The sequence below is a fragment of the Phyllosticta citribraziliensis genome (assembly GCF_038025025.1).
Source record: "Phyllosticta citribraziliensis strain CPC 17464 chromosome Unknown J3D65scaffold_1, whole genome shotgun sequence".
Classification (NCBI taxonomy): Eukaryota; Fungi; Ascomycota; class Dothideomycetes; order Botryosphaeriales; family Phyllostictaceae; genus Phyllosticta; species Phyllosticta citribraziliensis.
This window is the reverse complement of record NW_027117338.1, coordinates 2,975,309-2,994,631: the sequence shown is the minus strand read 5'-3', so window position 1 is coordinate 2,994,631 and position 19,323 is coordinate 2,975,309. Positions and strand designations below refer to the sequence as shown.

At 56.8% G+C, this 19,323-nt stretch overlaps 8 protein-coding genes across 8 annotated transcripts; 6 read left to right on the top strand and 2 right to left on the bottom strand.

Annotated features, from left to right (window-relative positions):
* Positions 1 to 76: 76 nt before the first annotated feature.
* J3D65DRAFT_546401 (Vps54-like protein-domain-containing protein) lies at positions 77 to 3,439 on the top strand (the record flags this gene model as incomplete). Its single annotated transcript, XM_066796813.1, has 3 exons — positions 77 to 320; positions 372 to 3,225; positions 3,274 to 3,439. The coding sequence occupies 3 exons, from the start codon at positions 77 to 79 to the stop codon at positions 3,437 to 3,439; spliced, it is 3,264 nt and encodes a 1,087-aa protein (XP_066660264.1).
* Positions 3,440 to 4,214: 775 nt separating this feature from the next.
* J3D65DRAFT_582742 (uncharacterized protein) lies at positions 4,215 to 5,290 on the top strand (the record flags this gene model as incomplete). Its single annotated transcript, XM_066797724.1, has 2 exons — positions 4,215 to 4,630; positions 4,733 to 5,290. Coding segments are annotated over exons 1-2 (954 nt in total), but the record flags the coding sequence as incomplete, so codon positions are not given.
* Positions 5,291 to 6,218: 928 nt separating this feature from the next.
* On the bottom strand, positions 6,219 to 7,846 carry J3D65DRAFT_611549 (sorbitol dehydrogenase-like protein). The gene is made up of 2 exons (XM_066798922.1): positions 7,444 to 7,846; positions 6,219 to 7,395 (listed from the first exon to the last, which is right to left on the bottom strand). Exons 1-2 carry the CDS (start codon positions 7,614 to 7,616, stop codon positions 6,459 to 6,461), a joined length of 1,110 nt encoding a protein of 369 aa, XP_066660262.1. The 5' UTR covers positions 7,617 to 7,846; the 3' UTR covers positions 6,219 to 6,458.
* J3D65DRAFT_611545 (kelch repeat protein) lies at positions 7,847 to 10,720 on the bottom strand. The gene is made up of 3 exons (XM_066798921.1): positions 10,336 to 10,720; positions 10,198 to 10,284; positions 7,847 to 10,144 (listed from the first exon to the last, which is right to left on the bottom strand). The coding sequence occupies exons 1-3, from the start codon at positions 10,613 to 10,615 to the stop codon at positions 8,316 to 8,318; spliced, it is 2,196 nt and encodes a 731-aa protein (XP_066660261.1). The 5' UTR covers positions 10,616 to 10,720; the 3' UTR covers positions 7,847 to 8,315.
* A 224-nt stretch (positions 10,721 to 10,944) lies between these two features.
* On the top strand, positions 10,945 to 11,354 carry J3D65DRAFT_664229 (uncharacterized protein; the record flags this gene model as incomplete). Its single annotated transcript, XM_066802726.1, has 4 exons — positions 10,945 to 11,059; positions 11,115 to 11,144; positions 11,195 to 11,249; positions 11,309 to 11,354. 4 exons carry the CDS (start codon positions 10,945 to 10,947, stop codon positions 11,352 to 11,354), a joined length of 246 nt encoding a protein of 81 aa, XP_066660260.1.
* A 6-nt stretch (positions 11,355 to 11,360) lies between these two features.
* On the top strand, positions 11,361 to 12,875 carry J3D65DRAFT_46971 (Rad1/Rec1/Rad17). Its single transcript, XM_066796500.1, has 2 exons — positions 11,361 to 11,629; positions 11,680 to 12,875. The coding sequence occupies exons 1-2, from the start codon at positions 11,467 to 11,469 to the stop codon at positions 12,552 to 12,554; spliced, it is 1,038 nt and encodes a 345-aa protein (XP_066660259.1). The 5' UTR covers positions 11,361 to 11,466; the 3' UTR covers positions 12,555 to 12,875.
* A 627-nt stretch (positions 12,876 to 13,502) lies between these two features.
* J3D65DRAFT_664227 (uncharacterized protein) lies at positions 13,503 to 15,855 on the top strand (the record flags this gene model as incomplete). Its single annotated transcript, XM_066802725.1, has 3 exons — positions 13,503 to 13,643; positions 13,910 to 15,683; positions 15,758 to 15,855. The coding sequence occupies 3 exons, from the start codon at positions 13,503 to 13,505 to the stop codon at positions 15,853 to 15,855; spliced, it is 2,013 nt and encodes a 670-aa protein (XP_066660258.1).
* Positions 15,856 to 16,883: 1,028 nt separating this feature from the next.
* Positions 16,884 to 18,989, top strand: J3D65DRAFT_46834 (chaperonin 10-like protein). Its single transcript, XM_066796494.1, has 3 exons — positions 16,884 to 17,757; positions 17,818 to 18,483; positions 18,553 to 18,989. Exons 1-3 carry the CDS (start codon positions 17,359 to 17,361, stop codon positions 18,829 to 18,831), a joined length of 1,344 nt encoding a protein of 447 aa, XP_066660257.1. The 5' UTR covers positions 16,884 to 17,358; the 3' UTR covers positions 18,832 to 18,989.
* The last annotated feature ends 334 nt before the right edge of the window (positions 18,990 to 19,323 follow it).

Here is a 19,323-nt window from a genome sequence, read left to right as displayed (position 1 = left end):
TGCCACCCTCTCGAAATAGAGTCATTGCACTCCCTATGCCTCTCCCGGCCGCACGCTCCTTTATCGCACCTCGACAATGCCGTCTCGGGCTCCCTCCCCCCGGAGGTCCACCGAGAGCCTCGACTCCCCCGCGTCGCTCTCCTCGAACCGTCTCCAATTTCCCACCGCGCAGCAAGACTGGGCCAAAAGGCCGAGCTCTAGCCAGAGTAGCAGATACCGACCGCGTCGAGACTCGACCGCAAGCTCAATACATTCCATTGGCGGCAGCCTCGATACGTCACATAGGCACATAGCACCCGTGACGGAAAGCGGTCATAATGGTTGGACGCGACTCTGTATGCGTGAGACTGGCATGTGCTGACCTTTTCCAGCAATATCTACCCTGCTGCAACCTCCTATTGTCCGAACTGGCCTACTACCGTACACCTCCGCGCCCTCTGCTGTCAAAGCCCCCTCCCAGAAAGACATCCCCCCAGTCACCCTGACCAACATCCCGCATGTCGAACCCGCAGCCTTCAAGACCTATCTCTCCCAAGTGGGATCCCTCTTTGACGCTTTCCAAAGAGCAAAGGCCGACTCGGACAATGGCGCCGCGCAACTGTTTCGCAGGGATCCGAAAAAGGACGAGTTTGCGGAAATCTTGGAGCGACGGTTGAGCCAACATCCGGAAAGACCGTCGTTATCACGACAGGAGTCTGCCACGAGCCTGTCATCAGGAGAGTCCCCCAAAATGCGACGGAGATCCAGTGGAGGAAACTCGAAGCGGAACCCCAACGCAGTCGCACCGCTGTCGACGATCCCGGACGTCTACTTCCAGGAAGACTTTCACTTGGAAAATCCGCGCACCTTTGACGTCGTGAGCGAGCGATCAGAGGTTATTCAGCAACCTCAGGACACCAGGGTGTCCAATGGTTCCCTGGACTCTCCTGGCCCTGGCCGGAGGAAAGCGCTGGCCACAAACGCCATTCTGCAAGAGAAGCTGTCCTGGTACATGGATACTGTGGAAATTCATCTGATTTCGTCGATATCCACCGCATCTACCTCCTTTTTTGCAGCTCTGGGCTCTTTGCGCGAATTGCAATCCGAAGCTGCGGAATCCGTCAAACGCATCCAGGCTCTTCGTCACGATCTGGACCGACTTGATAACGACATGGCCATTGGTGGATTAAAGATTGTTGGCATGAAGCGGCGAAGAGAAAATCTGGGCAAGTTGACCAACGCGGTCGACCAACTCCGCGCAGTCGTAGAAGGCGTCGCTAGCTGCGAGGATCTCATTGACGAAGGAAGACTCGAGGATGCTTTGGACAGAATGGACATGTTGGAGCTCCTCGTCTCCGGAGACTTGATGGTGACAGGGGCAGACGATCAGAGCTGGCTACCGGATTACCTCCCGCGAAATCTCATCGATCTGCGAGAGCTCAAGGCACTGGATGGATTCGCCCAAGGCATGTTGCAAATGCGGGCCAGAGTTGGCAAAGGCTTCGAGTCGCGATTCCTCGAAATCCTCATGGACGACTTGCGGAAACACATCAAAAGCGTGCCCAAACCTGAGACACTTCAGAGATGGGCGTCGGCGTCGTTGCGGACCAGGGGCGATAACCGTCCGATGACACTTCCAGCGTACTTGCGCACCGAAAGCGTAATGCGAACGTCACTTCTGGGGATTCTGATGGGCCTTAGCCGGTCCAACCACACCAGCGTCGCCACAGCAGCGTTTCGGGATGCTGTCACTCGCGAGATGAAGGTCTTGATTCGCCAGCACCTGCCAAGCTCTACGGACGACGATGCAGAGTCTACTATTTCTACTTCCACAAGAGCCAGTAGTAGAGCGACGTCGCAACAGGAGAAGTCGAGTATCCTGGCTAGGAACTTGCGGTCCTTGGAACACGAGGACTCGGAGCAACTCTTGGTCAACATATATACCGACGTTGGCGAAGCTTTGCGAAGGCTTAGCACACAGGTCAAGCTCTTGCTTGATGTCTCCAGCGGCACCGCCATTTCGCCCGGAATCAGGTCTCCTCCCAAAAGCCCGAATCTCAATGCCACAGCATTGGACGGCTATCTAAACAAGCCCGTACCAGAGCTTCCATTGGACGGCCATTTGCAGGAGGAGCTCATGCAATCTCTTGACATGTCGAGTCTCTTGGGCCAGGCGGTTGATGCGGCGCAAAACCAAATCACAAAGATATTACGAGTCAGAGGGGAACAGACAGTACGCCTCCCGCTGCAACGTTTTTTGCGCTACTTCTTCGTCAACCGCCTCTTTGCGGACGAGTGCGAAGCCGTCTCTGGACGTTCGGGAGCTGCGCTAAAAGGGGTCGTCGACAATCAAATCAAGCAATTCGTCACAAACATGGGTCAAATGGAGAGCAACCGCCTGCGCCAAATCATGGATGGGGACAGGTGGGAGGCCAAAGACTTTACCGACCACGATTCTGTCGTTCTGAACAGAATCCTTGAGGCCATGAGCAGCGACCCGGCGGTGTGGACGAAGAGCAAGATCATCTGGGAAGATGTGCCTACAGAGGAGATCAATGGCTCCACGACCGAATCAAATGGCACAAGCAAGACGCCCAAGAGCGCCGTGATTGATGACGAGAAGTTTGTTCTGGTCGACTGTGTCATGGCTGCCTTGCATGGTATTGATCGCTTCGAGAACCTCATTGCCGTGATACCCAGCATTACTACAGAGGTCTCGGTCGCCTTGCTAGACTACTTGCGCAGTTTCCAGTCCAGGGCTTGTCAACTCATATTGGGAGCTGGAGCCAAGGAGACAGCAGGTCTCAAGAGCATCACCACAAAACATCTAGCCCTCGCGTCACAGGCCCTCAACTTCTTCATCGCTTTGATACCTTATATTCGCGAATTCGTTCGCCGCCACACATCTTCCTCCTCTGGCATCGCCGACTTTGACAAAATGCGTCGACTCTACCAAGATCAGCAAGCCAACATACATGACAAGCTGGTTGAGATTATGAGTGCCCGCCTCAACGTGCACGTCAACGCAATGCGAAAAATAAACTTTGACGAAGCAGCAGAGGAGCAGGTCAGCCCGTACATGGAAACGCTCACCAAAGAGACAAATACTTTCCACCGGACGCTGAGCCGCCATCTTCCTGACCCTACTGTCCAATCAATCATCAGTCCCGTATTTTCCAGCTACCGAGAGCAATGGGGCACGGTCTTCCGAGAAACACTCGTGCGGACTGCAGCTGGAAAGGCCAGGTACTTTTCTTTCACCATGGCTTCACGACGACGCTAATACGTGCTCAGACTTCTCCGCGATGCCGAACTATTCAACAGTCGGCTCAGCAAGATTGACGGCTTCGGCGACATTGGCACGCATATTACCGATCTTGTCAAAGAAAAAGTGGTTGAGGCCGGCTCACCCGTGGAACAGAACTCGAGTAACCGCTCGAGCGCAGACTCCAATACATGAGTTGTAATACCCTGGCTCATTCTTGTCCAGACATGACTTTTGATTCAACGCAGCATAATATGGGAGCTTTGAGATTGGTTGCATTTGCGGCGGCGTTTACGTGGGAGCCTCGAACAATGGCGAGAGCGTTGGATATCCATATCAAGCAGACCCTTGACCAAATTATTCCTCGAACAATGTGTCATCCTTCCAATTGCTGTTTCTTTGTCGCCATGGTTGACGAAGACGCTTGGACAAAAGAGTAATCCCTCATACAAAGAACTTTGGCTCGGTCGCTGCACAATGCAACTTGTCGTCCTTGACCCTGAATCCCATCAAATAATGAGGCCAAGCCAGGGGACCATGAAGTTGTTGACATCCAATCGCTGATGGCGAATAGTAGGGCAATTCTGGTTTGGACTTCGAATGCGACCCTTTGATCCCTGGGAGGACTCAACCAGTTCGGAATTCTCTCAGATATAAGTCTTTCTTCGCTTCCTTCTTCTCCATCCCTTTTCATCCGCACTTTCAGCTCTGCATCTACAAGCGTTCAAACTTTCAGCTACACACAACTCACGCTCTCTACGCCCACGAGCTTACGCCTACGCACTTACGTCTGCGCACTTTACATCTACGCAAAGACACCACAAATCCAACCTTCCACTCGGTTCAACGCCTAGCTGTACGCTACACCTACTCGCCATTGAAACATCAAAGACATCATGTCCTCAATCATGAGCACCTCACCTCTGCGCCTCACCGCCGAATCGAGCTCCAAGCCCGAAAAAAGCGAGAGATACACCTCCGCAGAGCTCATGGAGAGGCTTCAGGGGCTCGACCTCCCGGTCAGGAGACGGTCGACTTTCTCGCGCGCAACTTTCTCCCCTGCACAAAACGACAACGAGCCCTCAGCCCAAGCCCGCCGCATCTCCCCGTTCAAGACGACAGACGCCAACGGTCACCACCAGACCATTGACTGCCACAACATGGACTTCATGGACCTGCCACCACGCACCGAATTGGACGAGATCGCCGGCCAGCCAAAGCTCTTCTTCTCCGACGTCCTCCACACCAACTACCAGGCAGGAACCACGATGCCGAAGAAGCCCTGCACCAGCGTCCCCGAACTCTCGCTTGATATGCAGATGGAGTGCGCCGTCTACGCCGTCAACGCGCCCATTTACATCAACAGGGTGAGGCAACAAGCCAATCGTATGTCTCCTGCTCTCCCCTCGTTTCCCAACTTCTCTGGTGTCCACTGTTCTCCGTCGTCGTCCTCCTCCACCACCACCACCACCGCTAACCCCCCCACAGTCTCAGTCCCGCAATCCCACGACGGCTGCTCGGCCTCAGTCTGCTCCTGTTGCGTCACCTGCCCAACATGTCCGACCTTGCCCTCCCCTCCCGCCAGCACCGATGGCAGGTCGAGCCACATGCGCGGCCACCAGATCCTCGAGGTCACCTGGGCGCATCGTCGCAAGCGCAATTTCCCACCGGCCCCAGCCGTCCAGCCCGCCAGCACGCTCACCTTCTCCCGTCGCCCCGTCCCCTCGGTCCAGCAGCAGCCGCAGGGCCTCATCGGCCACCTGCTCACCGCCGTCAGGCAGGACATGCTGCGCAGCGGCAACACCACCAACAACAACAGCAGCCCACACGTCAGCTTCGCCCCCCTGCCGCCGCGCCCCCAGCATCACCGGCCGCTGGCGCCCCCTCCCCCGCGTCCCCACCGCGACGGGCGCCTCCTCCCAGACAACGGCCTCACGGCGTCAGAAACGACAGCGCTGCTCACCCTCGTCGACGGCCTGAGCCAGCGCGGCATCATCGCCAACGACTCCTCCTCCTCCTCCCCGGCCACGGCCTCGGCCTCCCCAACGACCACGACCATGTCGCCGACGCTCGCCTACCCGCCGACACACCCCCTCTTCCCGACGTTCGGCGGTTTGACGTCGTCATTCTCGTCGTTTTTGTCGGAGTCGTCGGAGAGTTCATCAGAGCACTCCTCGCCCTCATCATCGTCTTCCCGCAGCAGCATCCCGCCGCCCACGCCACCACACGGCCACAACTACCGCAAATCCAAGCTCGCCACGCAGACGCAGACGCAGCGGACAGACAGCGTCATGGAGCTCGGCACCAGCTTCACCAGCGACTACACCAGCACCAGCTACACCAGCGACACCAGCAACGACAGCAGCGTCAGCGACCAGGGGAACACGCACGCGGCGCGGTTCCAGCGGCTTTTTGGCGCGGGCGTGCGCGCGGAGGATTTGCCGGGGGCATTTTCGTGCTCTTCTTGTGAGTGTGATGGGGATTGTGGGGTGGAGTACGATAGTGAGGAGGAGAGTTCGATTTGACGGTCGTGCTGTTTTTGTCTTGTCTTGTCTTTTGTCGTTCTTCTGGCCTTTGGCATTCGATACCCCATACCCCATACCCCCACGCGCGCCTAGATTGAGATACCCCCTTCACTCTTCTCTGCACATCATGTCTTTCCCATCTCAGCATTTCCCGATGTCGGTTTCAAGGCGTTACGTTACGCAGTATATCAGCGAGTGCGTGGTATGCCACACAGGCATACGGACAACACTCCGCGTCTTGCACACAAGACGCTCACGCTTAGTCCCCGGAGTATGTAGATAGAAGTAATCTCGTTTACTGTTTACCGCTATTTGGCTGCCTGCTAAGTGACGAACAATTTCAGCAATTTTTCTTCGCTGCTCTGCCGAGGCCTTGACCTGCCACCCACCCCTGACCCCCCTTTTCAATCAAGAGCTGGACAGACAGAGTGAGAGCGCTGAGTTGATTTAAGTGTGTCTATTCCGAAATACATGCAGGTGCTCCAATCTATGTGGTTTAGGTATAGGTAGTAGGTAGGTAGGTAGGTAGTAAAAGATCTCGTCATCATTCGTCCTTCTGGATGCTTTAATCCTCAACTCCTCCTCGTCCCGTCGAGATTCTCCCCTCTCGCCAACAACAACGCCAATGCAACTCCGCCGCTTCCCTCCGCCAACTCCTCTCCCCCTGAAATCACTTTACCATCACACGCCTAATCCAAACTCTGGATCTGCACCTTAATCGCGCCCGTCTTGGGGTCCGACGCCGTATGAAAAGCCTTCTCGGCCTCCTCAAGCTGGAACCGATGCGTGACCAAGCCGCGCAGGTCGATGACGCCGCCGCGCACGAGGCGGATGGCGCGCGGCCACATGTTGGCGTAGCGGTACTGGAACTGCAGGTCGACCTCGCGGGTGCTGAGGCGCATGAACGGGATCTTGAGCTCGCTCTTGCCGACGCCGATGACGAACACCTTGCCGCCAAACGCGACGGCGTGGATGGCGCCCGCGATGCTCGACTCGACGCCGGTGCACTCCATGGCGACGGCGGCCTCGGCGCCCTCGAGCTTGGCCTTGATGGCGGCTGCGAAGTCGTCGGGCGTGTGCGCGAAGTCGACCTTGTGCGTCCGCACGCCCGGCACCAGTTTGGCCGCGAAGTCGAGCCGCCCTTGATCGATGTCCGTCACGACCAGCGGCTCGGCGCCCGCGGCGCGACAGCACAGCAGCGTGACGAGGCCGATGGGGCCCGCGCCGCACACGACGACTGGGTCGCCGAGCGAGATGTTGGCGCGGTGCATGCCGGCCAGCGCGACGGCCAGGGGCTCCAGAAGCGCGCCGTCCTCGTACGTCATGTTGTCTGGCAGTTTGTGGCACCACATGGCCGGGTGGTTGACGTAGCGGCGGAGCAGCCCGTTGGCCGGCGGCGTCGACAGGAATGTGTCGTTTTCGCAGCCGTTGTAGCGGCCCTTGAGGCACGGCGTGCACGCCTGGCAGGGGATGTTGGGCTCGACGGCGACGCGGTCGCCCGGCTTGAGCAACTTGACAGATGGGTGCACTGCTATGATTTGGCCGGCCGATTCGTGGCCCATGATGTGGTCCTTTGTGACGACCATGGGCCCGATGCGGCCTGCGTGCCAGAAGTGCACGTCGGAGCTTGGAGTCGGTTAGAATTGGTAGGTCGGGGAGTAGAATTCAGCTTACCCGCAGATGCCGGTGCTCTTGACAGCAATTGTGACCTCGCCAGGCTTGAGGCCCTCGCCCTTCTTTACATCTTCGAGGGTTGGCGTTGCTTCTGCCACCCACAAAGCATGTTCGGGGTTGGTGTAGACGCCAATGTTTGGCTTGGAGGGCTCAACAATAGTGGTGGTCGACATGATGGTAGAGAGGAGGTTGAGAATGGAAGGTTTTCCGGCGAGGACGGGGTGCAATAAAAGTACAACCACGGCAGGGTTGGCGGTACCTGGGGAGGTGTCCGAGTCGCGCACGGCAGCCCGCCAGGGCGACTTGGTGAACTCTCAACTCACGATGGCGGCGGGCCTGGTGGAGGCCGAAGATAGGGGCGGTCAGCCGGCATTGGTTGGGATCAGAGGAGAAGCAAAAGTAGCGCGCGGCCTACGCAATCCAAGTCAATCGTGGGGCAGACGCGGGGCGGTTGACGCAGAAAAAGAGGGGGAGGGGCAGCTGCACGGCCCCAGCAATTCTTCCGCCAACGAGAGCTTCGCGTGTACGTCGTGTCCGTTTGCGGAGAATCAAAAGAGCAGCAATGGCTCGTGGAGTTTGCTCCTTGTTGTTGATCTAGACCTGAGCTGATGAATTCAATCCGCTTCGTACCGTTCGTAAAAGGTGCCAACTTGCCAAGGCCCAGTCCCAGTCCCATTCCCATCCCATCCCATCCCATCCCATCCCATCCCATCGCTCCATAGCAACGCCGATCCCATTACTTGTCCTCCATCCACTCCGTCGTCGGACTGACGAGGTCGTCGTGCGAAATGAACAAGCCGTGGCGCCAAAGAACCCTGTGAACCTGGCCGAGTGTCGTCGCGGCCGAGGCCTCTGCAAAGCAAAACAAAAATTTAACTCAGTTCCATGCCTTCGTCTTCTCCGTCCTCACCTTCCTCGATGTCTTCCGCCGTCAAGACGCCCGCACTGCGTTTGCGCCCCTCTCGCCCTGGGTACTTGGAACCAGCAAAGGCACCCAGCGACTCGAGCTCTTCCCCCGTCAGCACCCGCGCGTGTTGGTCAACTTCCTCGCAAAGCTCCAACAGGCTGCGCTTGTCCAGGCCGCGGAAACCTCTGCTGCGCACCACCTTTCCCCAGTGCGTCATGCAAAAGTCGGCTGCCCGCTCCTTGAGCCACTGCTCGTTGGCCGTGCTGGCCCGCTCCCATATGAGGGCTGCGTGGTCCACGTCGAGCTCCTTGTGCAGCCTGTTGACGCAGAGGATGCGCAGACGTGGCATGACGTACAGATTGGCCATGACCAACATGCCCGCCACGTCGCAGAGCGGGGGCCCATATTCACCTCGCGGAGCAATGCTGTCAGTGTAGAGGTAATACAAAAATGCACGGACCGTTGTATACGGCTCTGGAATGTGCATCTTCTTTGTGTGGTACTCCAGCATCTGCGAGTTGTACATTCTCGCAAAATGTGGCCACCGCGCCTGAAGTATCATTTTGTGGACATGAATGGGCGGCGTCTCCTGCATCATGGCATCGGCGGCAGGCGCCGAATCCTGGTACATGGAATCGATGCGAGGCGACCTGTCGTCGTCGCAGCCGGCGTCTTCGTCGTCGGGTTGAGCCGTGATGATGAAATCCGTGCCGCTTCCGGACTCGGGTGGCTGGTCAAAAACTCTGACCAGATCCGCTCCAATGCCCGCTAGCGGAGAGTTTTCGTTGGCGTCTGACGCGGGCAGCTTGGTCGACTCGGCACGTGTCTCGTAATTTAAAGCGTTGCCGAGAATTCCAAACTTGGTCAGGTCAATTGGCAAGACGTCGCTCAGGTACTCGCCGTTGGCGTCGCCAGTGTTTGCAGGGTCCGTGGGGCAGCCAAGCAGCCAAGCATGTGTGCCGTCCTCGTTCAACGTGCAATAATGCCATCGGTAGCTCGAGGGGAACATTTCCTTGCCGTCGGCGAGCTTGTGCCAGCGCAATGTGTCGAGGTCGAGGGATGAAATGCTAATGTCACAAGACGACATGACCGAGGCCGGGGTGACAAAGTCGACAAGCTGCCCTGACGTGAAGAGGTGGAAGTGCGTGCCAAGAGCTTGCGTCGGTAGGTTCTGACTGGCGACGAACTTGAGCGACGAAATGGCCCCGGGCGCAAAGAGCGGCCGGTAATTCGTCGAATGACCCGGATTTGTCTGCACGCTGCTCGAATTGGCCGCGTATCCGGTGTTTCCTGTGGGAAGTGGCGCTCGCCAAGTCGCAGAATTGTGTTCGCGGGTTCTTCCAAGAACCTTGCCTGGGATCCCGTACGCCATGGCAGCCTCGAAAGCAGGACTTCCGCGCATGTCGAGCCACCAGATTTCGCTCGTCTTCTCCATGTCTTCGCCCAGACCGCCAAAGACCCAAATCTTGCCGTCCCAGACCCAGCTTGTGTGATCGTAGCGTGGAACAAATCGCCAAGTCCTGGACCAGGTCCAAGTTTTCAAGTCGAGGTAGCAAATGTCGTCGAGAACGTAGCTGTCTGCACCGCTCATGCCACCAAGGATGAAGAGTTTGTCGTCGTGGATGACGGCCGAATGGCGAGCACGGCCTTTTGGTGGAGTTCCGTGGATTTCGGGCTGGGTCCAATGGGCCGTTTTGAGGTCAAATATAATGACATCGTGGAGGTAGTGGCGATGTTCGTTTTCGCCGCCAAAGACGAGCAACTTGTCTCCCTGCCAGAGGCTGGCAGTGTGGCCTGTTCAAGTTAGGCAAATGCCTGCGAGACTTTTGGTTTTGGCGGGAACGTACCCATGCGGACCCCCGGAATGTCACCGTAGTTGTCAACCAAATTCCACTGCCGGGTCTGCAGGTTCAGGCGAAGCACATGGTTGTAGACTAGGGTCCGATCAGCACGAATTCATTGCAACAAGGGTCCAGGGCAGGCACCTTCGTCGGTGTACTGGTCGAATCCTCCAAAAGCATAAATTTGGTCGTGTCCTACGTACGTCACCGAGGCATTCACGAGACAGGCAGGCTTCGCGCCGACGGTGGTGACGATTTTCGGGCGGTAGAGATCCGTCTTTGGGTTGCGCCTGGCGAGAGCTGGACTCCTGGCGGCCATGGCGAGGTTGTGTGAGGCGACGGGAATGGTGGGAGCGGAGGAGGAAGAGGAGGGAGGATTGACGAGGAGCGCGAGAAGAGACGAGTTGACGGCGGTGCTTGCCATGGAATGCGGCGAGCTAGAGACGGAGAGGAGTCATGGGTGGTAGAGGCGACAAAGGACGGAGCTGAAGACGAGGGAGAGTTAGTTGTAAGTGCGGTGGTGGTGTGGTGAGGGAAAGGTGAGGCTAGCAGGCCGGGGCCGGAGACGGAGACGGTGATCGGGCCGCCTTTGCAGGGCCCCAGCGCCTAGAGTCCGGGGTTCTCCGCCTAGACCACGTAACTCACTCACTCACTCACTCAACACCACGTTCAACTGCCATCTGCACCTCCCTCTACGTCCGTACGGTACGCAAAACACACCTCACCTCACCTCACTCAACCTTGTTCCTTCCAATGTCTTCTGCCACGCCTCTGCTCGACGTCTGGGAAGCTGCCAAAGCTCAGCCATACCACCCCGGCGTCGCCAAAAACTCGCAGTTCCTCGTCGGTTTCCTGCTCCTCCTGACTGGTGCGCCCCAACTTCACCATTGAACAAGTCCACCACCGCTGACTCCTGCCGCCAGCCTTTTTCTTGACAGGTTTCTTCGGCCTCAGTAAGCCTCTGCGACAACACTGCGCAATTAACCTTTTAACCCTCCGCTAGACCGCTCCGTCGTCACCTTGCCTGTCATTGGCGTCCCTGCATCTCTGGCGTTTGGGTAAGTCGTAGCCCACTAGCTCCATCCATACCTCGGCTCACGCTCGCCATCTCTGCCAGCTTCGGATCCGTATACATGATTTGCGCCGTCGGTGTCTACGTCTAGACTTTCCAGCTTCCTCCTCACCGGCGTCTTCGGCTTTTCGTGTACATTAGGCTGGGTCATGCGATAAACTTGGGCAATAAAATTCTGCATCTTCGTCCAGACTACCCTCGCCATGCCGGCCGAATCCGACCGCTCGCCCATCTTCAGCGCCGTGTCCAGCTCTGCTCGCCAGCTCTTCATCCTTCTTCGATGCATCAGCTTTGCGCCTCGAGCTCGTCTACGAATAAGCAAAGACGGACTGAGCTTCACTGTCGAAGAGAATCGAGTGGCGCAGGGTTGGTGTGCTCTCTTGGTCTTCTCTTCTGCCCAGGCTGACGACAACAAGGCACCGTGGTTCTCGAAAAAGCCCTCTTCACCACGTACCACTACAACTCCCCTCGAGGTTCGCAATCTTCGGACGACGATACAGACGACGAAGTTCCACCGTTCTCCATAAACCTGCCTGCTCTTATCGAGACCCTGCAAATCTTCGGCTTCACCGAACAAACCTCGCGGAATCCTTTCGCTTCGTTTAGCAGCAGGGGTCCTACCAATGCCTTTGATAATAGAGTTTTAGGAATGACTTCAGTCTGTCGCATGTCCTACCATGGTGCTGGCTCATCTCTCAAAGTTGTCCTCGAGGAAGCCGGTGTCACAACCACGTGCGATTTGACGACGTACGAGCTCGATGAAGCCGAAAACGAGGAGATTCCATTTGCGCGAGAGGACCTCATCTTCAGGTTCATCATGCGAAGTTCCTTTCTCCACGACGCCATCACGGAACTCAGCAGCACGAGTCCAGATGAGCTAGCCCTTCGCGCAAAACAGTCAGCACCATTTTTCTCGCTCAGTGCTAGCGGCTCCTTGGGCAGCACCGTGGTTGACTTTGGCAAGCCTGAGCATGCGCAGGCATCTTCGCCAAGAGACGGACCTCCCGGCTTGGCACAACAAGATGAAGCACTGCTCGAGTCGTTCCAGGTCGCACACCGCGTCGTCTACTCGTACAAATTTACTTTGATCAAGTCAGCCATGCGAGCAATGGCAACTTCCAGCAAGGTCAGCATCAGAGGAGATAGGCAAGGGGTCCTCGGTCTCCAGTTTATGGTTGATATGGAAGGGGGACAGATCAGCTTTGTGGAGTTTAGGTTTGTTCCACTCATCCAGGACGATGACGAGGATGAGGAAATCGGCAGCGAGGCGGAAACGCAGAGCGATGACTAAAGAGTCATCGACGGAATTAGCTTGCATTCTCATCAGCGCCGGCTGCGGGATTCGGAGTGGCAGTGGCAGGTCTTGCATTAAAGTCTCAAAGACTATTTCCTGCGGGACGGGCTCGCCGAAGCTACGCCAATTACTGAGTGCGTAGCATGAATACACCACCTCATCATGTTTGGTGGACATGTAGTCTAAATTCGAGATTGCCATGGCATTATAGAGGCATTGTTGAAACCACAGCTGGCCGCTCGATGCTACTAGTGGCTCAACCGAGTAACAAGTAGCCCAAGTATATACATGACAGACCCTGCTATAGCCTAATGGAGGTGGCTTTGGCCCTTTCGGTGACGCCGTGTGCGACTGTGGCCTAACCAATGCATAACCGGCCCGAGACGCCATGCCAAGCGCTGGACCTAGGTGATCACTAAACACCCACCCCAAGGCTCTTTTCCACCCCTCCTTATCCCAAACCAACCTGTACCACTCGTCTTTACTGGCCAACGAACGCTCGACGTGCTAGGCTACTCTTGTCTGCTTCCAGATCGACCCGGGGCTTGGAGTTCTTCGCCAGATCTACGGATCCGACGCTCGTCTGTCCGGCCTGTGCCAGCTACCGAGTTGGACTCTAAGGACAGCGAATCGCGCCATCCGTGCGTATGACGGACAAGTTTCGACGGCCAATCCATTATTCAGCTCATTCATTCAAATAGAGTCTGCGACTCCAACGGCGCGGCCTTGAGCGGAACACTCCAGTGCGCCGAGCTTACGACTGCGGAGTTTTATAAGAGTCCCAGAGACGACGTATATCCACCTTTATTGAAAGCGGAACAAAGCCGTACATTGGTCTTCCATCTAGTCTTGTATCCACCGAGGAGTTGAAGTAATCCATCCGAAGCCGTTACCCGATCATCCGGAGCCCTGGTTTACTATTACAATTGGAATCTTGCAGCCACCATGGAGCCTGAAGGACTGGAGCAGCCCGCCACCAAGAAGCGAACAAGAAATGTCGCCACCGCTGGTGACGCCTCTTCTTCCAAGAGCAAGAAGCAACGGGGACGCCCAAAAGTTGACACAACTGACGAGACTGCTGCCGATGTGAGTAATCAGAAATCTCTTTTTTTTCTTTGCAGACTGTCCCACAGCGATCAGTCATCATGGAGCACTCTCAATTACTGTGTGGTAGCACAGTGGGTCTTCCGAGTTTCGTACGAGTCTCTTGTTCTGTTGGTACTTTGCCTGTCAATATAGCATTTCGTTTGCACGTTCTTTTTGCGCATTTCAGCTTCTACTCTTGTTTCGAATCCCGATGGATCATGTCATCCCCGCTTCCCACGGTCGTTCGCCTGCTGACCCCAGCACAGCGTCGGCGTACGCAAATTCGCCTGGCTCAGCGCGCCTATAGGCAGCGCAAGGAGATGACCATCAACTCTCTCCAACACCAAGTCGAACATCTTCAGTCCGTCATTGATGGCATGCACAACTCCTTTCTCAATTTCAATGATCGGGCTTCGGACATTGCCTCCTTGCGCCCGGACCTGGCATCGGACCTGCAACAAACAAGGGACGCCCTCAACCAGCTGGTTCAGACGGCCAAGGTTGTTGGCGAGGACCATGGAGAGAGTGACGACGCTGATAACCCTGCGTCTTGTCAAAATCCGCCTCGTCAAGAGCCGCCTCGCCAGGAGCGAGTGGTGGCAAACCTGTCCAGCCGCAGCTATGAAGAAATGATTCAGCCCCAGCGACGGAGGCTTGATGAAAGAGCTGCTCAGCAGCAAGCACTGTACCAACAACTCGGCATGGGTTACCTATTTACCGATGACATGTTGGGCACGGACCTCGCGCCGAACGCGGATACAAGCTCGAATACTGCAGATGTTCTTGCTCCCTCCACTTTGGCTCTGAGGTCAGCAGTTGGGGCGACGTCGTCCGAGTCACCTCCCATCCAATCCTTATCTGCCTCTCCATTCCTTGGGGGTTCTGCTCTCCAAGTTTCAGGGCCTAGGGGATCGCATTCGACCTCGGAAAGTAATAGACGATCGGTAGCCTCGGACAGTCATGGCTATGGTATTAATCCCCTTTCTCCGCAGTTCACCTTCTCCCCGTCCCTTACTACTTCCCCCGAAATACAGTTGCCGTACACCTACTCATTTCAAGAGACCACTTTCGCCCGCAGGCTCCAACGAGCATGCCTTGAGCGGGGTTTCCATCTTCTGTCTACCTCGCAGCTCCGTCCTGGGGCGTTTCAACGCGTGTTCCGCATTTGCCGTCACTACGCGACGCGCGACGAGATCCAGAGGCAATTTCGCGCACTCCTCCAGCAGTCGGTCCTTGAGCCCATAGAGTTCCTCAACTCTCCTTTCATCCATCTCGGCGGTGCTGGAACACATTACCCTCAACGTGATGGCAACGGCAACGTCGTCCCTCGGAAGACGGACTGGAATGTCCGTCGCATAGGCCCTTGGGCTACAAAAGCTGAGTTGGATCAGATCAGGGCCGGCTTGAATCCGCGAATCAGCTGGAGCAGGGAGTTGGAAGAGGACCTCAGGCAGTACGACGGCGAGTGGTTTGACAGCCACGACGTTGAAGGCTATCTTGATGAGCTTGGAATCAGGATCGACGCTCAAGCATCCTTTGCAGAGGCTGCTGTCAAGACTCTGGATGCAATTGCAATGGGCCAGCTCCAAGGAACGGGAGGGACAGTCCATCCAGATTCGGAGGTGGCGGCGCTCGACGAGTCGCTTGATCCGTACGCACCAAATCATCTAATAGCACGCCAACCCCAAACGTCACCACAGACGAGACCGTCGCCTGAGAGGACGACCACGACTAGCACCGCCAGTGTTAGTTTGACTCGAAGCGATCGATCTCCCTCTGGAGGCCCTCCGAGCACACCAAGTACGCAGCCGCTGGACGACTACCCAATGGGGTTCACGGGCACTGGCATCTCTTCACAAAGCCGCAGGAGTAAGACGTCACCCGATCCCTGGGGACAAATGTATGGCTTCGACCTCTCTTGGGTGGGCAGTGAGTCTTTTGGCCTCGAAGGCCACACCACTGCCTCTGCTAGCGTCGAGATGGTCGGACAGAGGCGCGAAAGGCGTACCGTGACAATTGACGTGCAGCGGTTCATCAATGGTCAGTAACCGATCCCTCTTCCTTCAATCGGTCTCCAAAACAAACGCTATTCTGACGTGACCGCCCATCCACAGGCCTCATCAAACGCAGCGTCTGTATTGGCCGCGGTCCCGGCTTCCGTCGCGAAGACGTCAACTACGCGCTGCGCGCGTCCGTCATCGAGGCGTTCTGACTAGATGGACCTCGAGCACAACCACCGAGACACACGTCACCAATGACACCCAAACCACAATCACCAACTTCGATAAAGGGGCAAGGAGATGGGTCCGGTCACGGCTATCGACCCCTTACTCCTATAAGCTCGCCAGAAACCAAACGAAAACGAAATCACCCCGACAGTCATACTGGGCGCTGGATGGGGTCCAGACATGACTATGCCTTTGGGACTGAAGCGGCGCGGCGGCGACAGCAGAGGCAGGACACGCTTCGCTCGGATGCCGTTTCCGCGTTCCAACATTTATTGCCGGACTTGGCGGCTTTGACCCCGCTGGTATGAGCGACAAAGTTGCAAAATTTGAATGTAATGCTTTCTGGCGTGCGATCTAATTTGCGTCGAGCCGTCACGGCTTGGATCGTGCATGGTTGATTGATATTTGGGTCGGGACAGTCAGGATTGTGTGAGTTGCCAGCCAAGGTAGCTGCCGTACGTACGAGAGAAAGCCAGCCACCGTTAGTCGTACGTAATAAGCCGATTTGACCAGGTAGAGAAAGAAGCCTGACCGCTGTTGTTCATGAGAATGGCACAAAGGCGATTTGCCGCGTTGCCGTGAAGCTAAGGAAGAGAAGAGCAGAGCCTCGCGCCTGAGTGGGTGCCCCGCCCTGGCGCGCTCGTGTTCTTTCGTTGACTACTGTACTGCTGCCACGCGCCGCTTCTTCCCTTTTCATGCTCCCCGCGTCCCGTCGATGGTTGCTTGCCGGCGTGCACAATTCGCCTTCTCGTGGCGCCGTCCAGGTCTTTCGAGGAACGCCGTGGTGCGCCTGCCAGCATCTCATGGGCCCCGCAACTGCTTTGAAGAGGAGGTGGTGACCTGAGTGCGGTGGTACCTTGACGCCACCACGCGAGAATGACGTCAGACCAGCTCTCTCCTTCCCGTCAATCCGATCTGCCCGCCCTCGACATCGAACAAACGCAAAAGTCCAGATTTCTCCATCCGCCAAACGGGTCCAATGGCTCCAATTCCGATTCGCACTGTGCGTGCTCCGATCAACTCACAGCCTGGCTGAGGTGAGGGACAATGGGGATTTCTAATTCGCATCCTTTCCCCCCCTTTTTTCGCCGCATTCCATGACGTCGCAATATGCATCCCCGGATTTGTCGAGCTGCCACAGCCGGCCGCTGGGCTGGGCGCAGGAGGGCGCTGTGGCGGTTTGGTTCGGCTCCAAGAGGGGACACCGACGACTGGATTGGACATTATGTCATGATTGGGACATAGTGAGCTAGGGCGGGGTCGGTCTGGATAATGTTGTAGCTGCTGATGTCGATGGCTGGCTGGCTGGCTGAGGCCGTCAAAAGCACTCGTCTGCTCCTTCTTCCCTTCCTCTTTGTCCAAACTAACCCAGTCCTCCTTGAACTTCTCATTCGCCAAATTTTTGACTGCTTGTTTCGAGACCCAGCCTCAATACCACGTACATCTACACCTACAGTTCCTTTCACCAATACCAAGCAACCGAAAACATGGCCATGTCGCAAGCCGCATACAAGGCCGAGCAGCTCATCGGCCACGACACCAACAGCGTGACGGCGCAGGACGTGACGAACCCGGCCAACGACCCGGCGTGGGCCGACGACCGCGACACGATGAAGGCGCTGGCGTGGATGGGCAAGAACAAGGTGCAGGTCGTCGAGGTGCCCCGGCCAAAGGTGATTGAGGACCGCGACGTCATCCTCAAGGTGACGGGCAGCACCGTGTGCGGCTCGGACCGCCACCTGCTGCACGGCACCGTCGTCGAGCTGCAAAAGGGGGACATCCTGGGCCATGAGTTTTGCGGCGTTGTGGATGAGATGGGCGCCGCTGTTACGGGATTGAAGAAGGGCGATCGGGTTGTGGCGTCTTTCCAGATTGCCTGCGGCGACGTATGTAACTCTTGTCGAGGCGTGGTGTCAAAAACAACGGGATACTGACGATTCTCACAGTGCTACTACTGCAAGAACAAGCTGTCGTCCCAATGCGAAAAGACAAACTCCAACACGATAGAAAACGCCATGTACGGCGGCCGCACGGCCGGCATGTTTGGCTACTCGCACTTCACGGGCGGCTTCGCAGGCGGGCAAGCCGAGTACGTGCGCGTGCCATGCGGCGACACCAACCTGCTCAAGCTGCCGGACGACGTGCCCGACGAAAAGGGGCTGTACCTGTCCGACGTGCTCGCCACGTCGTGGAACGCCGTCGTCGACACGGGCGTCTACGAGGGCGACGTGGTGGCCATCTGGGGCGCCGGCCCCATCGGCGTCATGGCGCTCGACTTTGCCTTCTTGCAAGGTGCTAAGCGCGTAATTGCCATCGATGGCGTCGCGTGGCGGCTCGACTTCATCAAGGAGCGGTATCCGCGGGCGGAGACGCTGGACTTTACCAAGCTGAAGAAGGGCGAGAGCGTGTCCAGCAAGTTGAAGGAGATGGGGGATGGCCGTGGGCCGGACGTTGCGCTCGAGTGCGCGGCGGGCGAGTACGCAAAGGGCTGGGCGCACTACTTTGAGATGATGCTGGGCGCCGAGACGGACACGAGCGAGCTGGTCAACGAGATGATTACCAGCGTGCGCAATTTTGGGCGCTGCGGCATCACGGGCGTCTACGTGGGCTTTGTAAGTTTTGCTCCATGCTCCTCACTACACGCACCTCCCTTCCAAGACATCGTCGCTGACTTCAAACAAACCAACCACTTCAACATCGGCTCCCTCATGGAGCGCGGCATCCGTCTCATCGGCAACGGCCAGGCGCCCGTCCACCTGTACTGGGAGAAGCTCCTGGCCATGATCCAGGAGGGCAAAATCGATCCCCTGAAGATGGTGACGCATCGCGTCGACTTGGCCGACATTGAAAAGGTGTACGCTCTGTTTGACGCGCAGGACGACGGCATGCAAAAGGTGTTTGTGCAGACGCGGTTTTCGGCGCCGCCGTGCGCGGGCAGCCCGCCGTTGAAGAGGTATTGATTTGATGAGCGTTGCACGGCGTTGGGGAGAGTTCATAACTCTGCGTCAGAGAGGATGGGGTGAAAAGTTATGCGGCGTTGCTGGCAGTGTTGGAGAGTTGCGTGGTTGACGACGATGACGATGATGTTGTTGATGAGAGACGACTGTATATTTAATCAGCGGCGGAAGTATCATGTACGATATTTGCTTCCACTTTTCCACCACTTTTCCACCACTTTTTCACTCTTGAAAGAGATGTGCATCGCAGCCATATGATTCCCATGATTCCCATTATCCAACATGGACTACAGAATCAGGGGCACGCTGCAGCGAACCGTATCTGCCAAAACCCCCACAGTGGGTTTCGAAAGAAATGAGGCTCCTGTGCTCCCCTCCCCTAGTCTGTCTGCGGCAATGGGTGATTATTTTCTAAGTGCAACTACAGTTGTACATGAATGCTCCTTAGGCGCAGGCGTAGCAGCGAATGAATGTTCCCTAGACGCACTTGTGTGG

Excerpts from the sequence above, each read along its gene's own strand:
- J3D65DRAFT_46971 (XM_066796500.1), top strand. The coding sequence starts at position 11,467 with ATGCCGGCCGAATCCGACCGCTCGCCCATCTTCAGCGCCGTGTCCAGC. Across the intron at positions 11,630-11,679 it reads AGAGAATCGAGTGGCGCAGG|GCACCGTGGTTCTCGAAAAA; the intron begins GTTGGTGTGCTC and ends GACGACAACAAG.
- J3D65DRAFT_611549 (XM_066798922.1), bottom strand. The coding sequence starts at position 7,616 with ATGTCGACCACCACTATTGTTGAGCCCTCCAAGCCAAACATTGGCGTC. Across the intron at positions 7,396-7,443 it reads AAGAGCACCGGCATCTGCGG|CTCCGACGTGCACTTCTGGC; the intron begins GTAAGCTGAATT and ends ACCGACTCCAAG.
- J3D65DRAFT_611545 (XM_066798921.1), bottom strand. The coding sequence starts at position 10,615 with ATGGCAAGCACCGCCGTCAACTCGTCTCTTCTCGCGCTCCTCGTCAAT. Across the intron at positions 10,285-10,335 it reads CGACCAGTACACCGACGAAG|TCTACAACCATGTGCTTCGC; the intron begins GTGCCTGCCCTG and ends ATCGGACCCTAG. Across the intron at positions 10,145-10,197 it reads CATTCCGGGGGTCCGCATGG|GCCACACTGCCAGCCTCTGG; the intron begins GTACGTTCCCGC and ends TAACTTGAACAG.
- J3D65DRAFT_46834 (XM_066796494.1), top strand. The coding sequence starts at position 17,359 with ATGGCCATGTCGCAAGCCGCATACAAGGCCGAGCAGCTCATCGGCCAC. Across the intron at positions 17,758-17,817 it reads TCCAGATTGCCTGCGGCGAC|TGCTACTACTGCAAGAACAA; the intron begins GTATGTAACTCT and ends CGATTCTCACAG. Across the intron at positions 18,484-18,552 it reads CGGGCGTCTACGTGGGCTTT|ACCAACCACTTCAACATCGG; the intron begins GTAAGTTTTGCT and ends GACTTCAAACAA.